General features: G+C 43.9%; 1 protein-coding gene across 1 annotated transcript in view; it reads left to right on the top strand.

Annotated features, from left to right (window-relative positions):
- Positions 1-2,012: 2,012 nt before the first annotated feature.
- The window catches only part of FAF2 (Fas associated factor family member 2), a gene marked incomplete at its 5' end in the record, with an annotated part of 55,785 nt that continues 51,797 nt past the window's right edge, over positions 2,013-6,000 (top strand). The window contains one exon of the mRNA XM_079703904.1: positions 2,013-2,075. Coding sequence (XP_079560030.1) covers positions 2,013-2,075 — 63 coding nt within the window. The remainder of the gene's footprint in view (positions 2,076-6,000) is intronic.

Below are 6,000 nucleotides of genomic sequence, written 5' to 3'. Positions count from 1 at the left end.
TGATTCAGTTATACATATATATATACATATACATACACATATTCTTTTTCAGATTATTTCCCATTATAAGTTATTATAAGATACTGAATATAGTTCCCTGTGCTATACAGTAGGTCTTTGTTGTTTATCTATTTTACCTATAGTAGTATCTACCTGTTAATCCCGAATTCCTAATTAATCCCTCCCCATTACTGGTCTTACATGTAAGCCAAAAGGTACAGCTAAAAAACAGAAGCCGCCTTCACCCAGGGAATGGACTCTCCAGTTTGCCATATTGTATTCCTATGGTCGAGTTGTTGTTGCTGTTGCTTTTTTTTTTTTAAGTAAAATATTTCTTGTAGTCACATCTTTATTCAAAGAAGAAAAGGGAAATGTAGACTAAGAGGGTGTCTGTGTCTTAAAGGAAGAGAAGAACATTCAGTGGTGTTTAATATAACCGCAAAGTTTGTGTGTGGAAAGAATACATCTTAAATCAGAATTATGCAACAACTCCAGGTGGCACCTGACTTTGCAATCCCTCATCTAGTTCTTCCAGATCCATCATTATTGGAGACATTGAATAGTACTGCATCTCATTTGAGCTTTGAGTTGATGTAAAAGAAATTCTCCAAAGTGGCTCTACTTGCTTACAATTTTACCTTAAGGGTCTAAGAAAAATTCTAGGACATTGTTATGAAGTTTGTGCAGACCTAGTAAGAACTGATTCAGGCCTGAAAGAAAGAAATAGCCAAAACTTAAGTCCTTCCATCCTTTAATGTACTCTTCACAGAACTTCAGCTTTCAAAGCACTTCCGGTTCTGTCTCACCTAATTCAACCCCGTGAAGTTCATGGGGTGAGATTCCACAGATGGGGAGGACAGCGGGGGCCCAGGAGACTGAGTGCCTTGCTAGGAGTCAGACGGGTAGTCTGTGGAAAAGCACCAGACCATGAACCCTCTGCCTCCCAAGGCCTTCTGACAGTGGACAGAGAAGACGGATGGCAGGAGAAAAGAAGTGGAAATGAAAATGGGAGATCTGAAGAGAGGTGGCGGGTTAAAAGGGGCAAGGAAAGTGCAGAAGAAGGCAGACATTGAGGGGTGGAGATAAGGCAGTGGAAAGGGTGGGGGACTGCTTCCAAGGAGAATGAGCTGAGACAGCATATCTGGGGCTGTTGGTGAATCTCATTCCATCAATGGCAAAACTAGAGCAGAGAGGAGGTGGTTTTGCCCGGAGATGTCCAGCACTTTGCCAGGTGGACACTAGAACGTGAATCCAAGTCTCCTGATCCCAGTCCTGGGATCTTCCTTCGGTTGGTCACAGGGAAGATGGGCCAGTGGGCAGAGAGACGCGTGAGGGCCTGAGGCAGGCAGGAGCAGAGTCTCAAGAGGGGTGGACGGAAAGCTCTGCCTAAGGCTGGTAGTGCCCGGGTGGCCGAGTGCCAACCATTTTCAGGGGGCGCACACCTTCCACAGCTTCCGGCTCGAAGGTGGCGTGGGAAACGCCCCCACCCCCACCCCGCCCCCAGTATTCGGGGACTTTCGGAACCTCCTGAGAGATGGTCAGGGGATTTTGGAAACATCATGGCAGAAATCAAACATCAAACGGCCGATATTTCTGAACGACCGCAATTTCCTAAGAAACATTCAGAAACATTGGAGATGAAAATGGTTAGGAAGAAGGCGAAATCTGCCGAGGGGCATTCGTGAATTTCCGAAGCTTCTCGAGGGGCATTCGGGACCTCTCGGCTCTTTGCGATCTATTCGAGAGTCAAGTCTCTGGTAGATCCGTTCGTCGCCTAACTCCTAAGGGCGACTTGGGCAGTCCCCCGACAATTTTAGGAAGTGTTCGGGATCGGCCCGAGAGTGGTGCCCTCTAGCGGCGGAAATTGTCACCATCCCTGGCCTCCAAGTTGGGCCGGCACGCACAGACGCAGTTGCGCGCCGGCGGCTGTTCAGACCGGATGTGGTTGCTGCTGAGGTCACTTCCGGCGGGTGACGGTGCGGACGGGTCAGAAGCGTAGAGGCGGCTGCAAAATGGCGGCGCCAGAGGAGCGGGATCTAACACAGGAGCAGACAGAGAAGCTGCTGCAGTTTCAGGTAGCAGCGAGTACTCGGTGAAGCGAATGCCACCGCGGGCTAGGGAGTGAGTCCCTAGAGGAGCCCAGAACCCTGCTCAGATTAGGCCCGAGATTCTTCTCAGACCAGCAGGCGGCCTCCTCCCCCCCAAGCGCCAGTTGCCCTGCTTGCTGCCCCCGGCCCCCGAGCCTCTGTCGGTCCCCAGCCTTCCAACAATGGCTGCGGCCAGACCCGCTCCCCCTTTCTCCCCTCAAGAGGGTCAGCTTCACGGGTTCCCGTTAGCGGCGCCCGTCCTCAGCCATCCTTTCCAGCCTGGTTACCGGTTGGACCCTCTCCGCCAACGACTCTGGATCTGCTGGGATGCTTAATCCCAGTTGGCCTCGTTCCGGGTCTCTAGGAGGCCTCCTACCAGCCTCCCATGCCATTTCCACAAACGTTTACTGAGGGCCTCTTGGGTGCCAGGCCCTGTGTCGGGCGCTCTGGTGGCAGTGGGGTCAGGACTAGCCCCCGCCCTAAAGATGTGGGAGGACACCTCGTAATGAAACAGTGCATGATAAATGTCATCAGTGCCGTCTGACGGGGTTTATTACCCTGGGCTTATTCCTGGGCTCACGTTCTTGACTCTGCTTGAGGAGGGTGGGAAACTTGCTGGAATCTGCCTCCTTTTAGTGGATGTTTGGGTTAAGAACTTTGGACACTAAGCACTTTATCCCTGAGCTGGAGAATCTGGTTGGAGGAGACTTAGGTAACCTTGACTCTGTGTTACCCTGATGGGTACCAGTTACTTTATTTCTAGAATACGTATCTTAAAAGTGTTTATCCCCTTAGGATGTTGTGGAGATCAAAATGAGTTTATGGATATCTAAAGGGCTTTGTAAACAGTAAACTGCTCTTAAACAGTATTGCAACTATTAATCATTATTTAACTTAGTATAGAATTAAAGTTAGTGGTACACTTATTTCCTAATATAAAATATGCTAAATATTCATTAATTACGCAGTATTTACCAAGAACCTTAGTGCTCAGGCAGTAACAACAAATGGATAGAATACCATTTATTGAGTATGGTGTTGTAAGTACTTTTCCTGAAACACTTAGCATACATTATTGTACTTAATGCAACCCTATGAGAGTCACTGTTACAATCCCTATTTTACAGATGAGGGATATGAGGCTTAAGAAGTAACATGCTTAGGTTACACAGCTAGTAAGTTGTGATGTCAGATTTAAAACTAGGTGCATCTTTCCAGAACCCTTCCTGAGCTCTTGACGTGTGTGCTATACAACCCATGTAAGTAGCAGTGTACACCTGAAAGTGGAATGCAAATGCTCTAATATTGTATTTTTTTCCTCTTTGCAAGTTCTCACTTTTCTGTGATTTCCTTGATTTCACTGCAGTTAATTGTGAAGTGTTTTCTCTTAAATCAAGCAGTGGGTTGGAAGTGTATAAATTGGAAAATACTGTCATAGAAGTAGTTGACATTTGGAGTTTTGAGTAGAGAAATTGATGACACAGCTCATTAGAATTAGAATGAATAAAGAGCAGACAACTAGCTTCTACTTCCTTATAGACTACTAATTTCAGAGTGTTGTTTAACTTTGGCAGATCATTTTATCCCTTACAACTCTTGAGGGATAAGCCCCCATGTTGTTTCAAGTGTAATGAGGTGAGGTGAACCATAAGTCGTGAAGTACTTAGTCTGGTCCTGGAAGAACATGAATATGTGGTAGCATTTCTGAGATAAAGTGCATAGGAATCTCTGTTTTTGTCTTCATTGGCTATCTCAGTAAGAGAGGTGGGTAGCAGGTTAAAGTTGTATTAAGATTGCTTTATGAAATTGGATGTAATAAGGCAAATACATTTTACATTTGTGTATTCTTTAAGCAGTTGCTTGGATCAGGTTCATCATCCAGATTACCATTAACATCCTCTGAAATTTACTAGGGTGTCAAGCGTTATACGAGGTATTTGATGTACATTAACTCTTTTAAACCTTTTTGTAACACTGTAAGGTGTTAACCCCAATTCAGTTTATTGATGAAGAAACAGGTTCTCCGAGGTCACATAACTTGCTCAGGTGGTAAGTGGCAGAGATTTAGAAATCCATACCCATACCCATCTTGCTTATAACCTAATGGAAAAGCCAGACACATACATAAATAATGAGTATTCTGCAGTATATTAGTGCTCATGGTGTAATAAACATAGTAGTATAAACAGAGTGCTGTGGAAATTTAGGAAATTATAGTATTGATGAGGATGGAGGGGGAAAGAAGGGTGGCTCAGTAGTTACCATTAAGTTTCTACCGAGCCTTAGGCGTGGTGCTAGATAGTTTAGAAGCATTATGCTTAATCCTCACAATAGCCTAGTAAAAGCGCCACAGGTGATATCCCTCCTCCTAGGTAAGGAAACAGGTCTAGTAAAGTATTTGCTCCAGATCATTAAGCTCTTAAGTAGTGGGGGTGGAATTAGAATTAGAAATCTAGTGGATCTGGATCTGAACTTAAAAGCTGGACTCTTTCCACTGTACTTTGCTGCTTTGAAGGAGGAATGGAATAACAGGTGGTGGGCAGGAGTATGTTCAAAGCTGAGGTATGGATATGAAATAATGTAGAATGTGTTTGTTGTGATGGATTTAGAGAATTGGAAGTTGAAAATAACACTGGAAAGGTAAATTACAGCCAGATTTTGGAGGCCTGTGCTCAATGGTTTAAACTTTAATCTGTAGGCTTGAAGAGCCATCAAAGATTTTTTCAACTAGAGAGTGAAATAACACTAGGTTTCAGCTTTGCTTCACTAACAGTATGGAGCATGTGCTTGGAATCTCCACAGGGGGTAGGACAGAACAGGATGACACTGCTAGGAGTCAGTTTTCAGTAAGTTGCCTCATTTGATATATTGAAATTAGCAAAAGTGAAATATTTTGGAAATCTCAGGTTTCCTCTGTTTCACTTTTTTTGTGACATATGATTTGATTGGAACTCCTTAGGGTATATTTAGCAGGCTTCTAAGTCTGTTTGATGTCTTTTAAGATTGTTATAGTTACTTTCTCCTGTTTATTTTAGAACCAGTTGAATATGAATAACTAATGCCATATTTATTTTAGGCCTTCCCCATTTTCTTCAAATGGGAAATAATGAGTTTTAAGAGGAGCTAATACAAATATGGGGAAGGTCAGTTGTGTTGAAGTCCATGTTTCCAAATTTCCAAGTATAGCAGATGCCCCTGGTGTCTTGGTTTACTGCCTCTAGGTTGCTGTTTGAACACCTGGAGAAGGATGACATGGATAACGAGAGAAGCGACTAAAGGAGCTATACATGGCCAATAGAGGAAGAAACAGTCCTTTTCTGCTTGTACAGGAGTATGAAATTTTGAGATTCGAAGGTGTTTTTGTTTTTGATGTTGTTTAAACACTTATTGAGCATTTACTTTATCCAAAGTGCTCTAGATCCATTGTATCTTTAAGTCCTCCCAGTAAACATGGTGTAGGTTCTGGTATTGAGTAAACTAGGATCCGGAGATAATTTACCTAAGGTCAGTGATGAGCTTAGATTTGAATCCAGAACTCTGAATTCTCTTTCTTACTACCTAGCACTGCCGCTCTGGCCCTAGGTTTTGATTTGTTTTCAACAACAGGTAGGTGAGTAGGGCCAATAGGAACAGTACGGGACACTTCGAAGAAAGAGAACACAGCAAAGGAAGTCCAAAAGTGTGATTCTAATTCTGGACATCATCACTAATGTTAATTCTCTTAATCTCCTCTACGTGAAGATGGACTTTTTAAGGAGAAGGGAAGAAGAATCCCCCAAAGTGGGAATGAACAAGGAGGACTGTTCTCTCCCTTCCATACCCACAGGTATGAGAGAGAAAATGGGAGAGAGGGCTTCAGGGGGAGTATCTTCAGGGAAAAGTCAAGTTTCAGTTAGACCATGAAGGTGAAGGA

This window comes from Hyperoodon ampullatus (assembly GCF_949752795.1).
Source record: "Hyperoodon ampullatus genome assembly, chromosome: 4".
NCBI classification, from domain to species: domain Eukaryota; kingdom Metazoa; phylum Chordata; class Mammalia; order Artiodactyla; family Ziphiidae; genus Hyperoodon; species Hyperoodon ampullatus.
The sequence above is the reverse complement of the archived record's forward strand: the minus strand, read 5'-3'. Positions and strand labels throughout refer to the sequence as shown.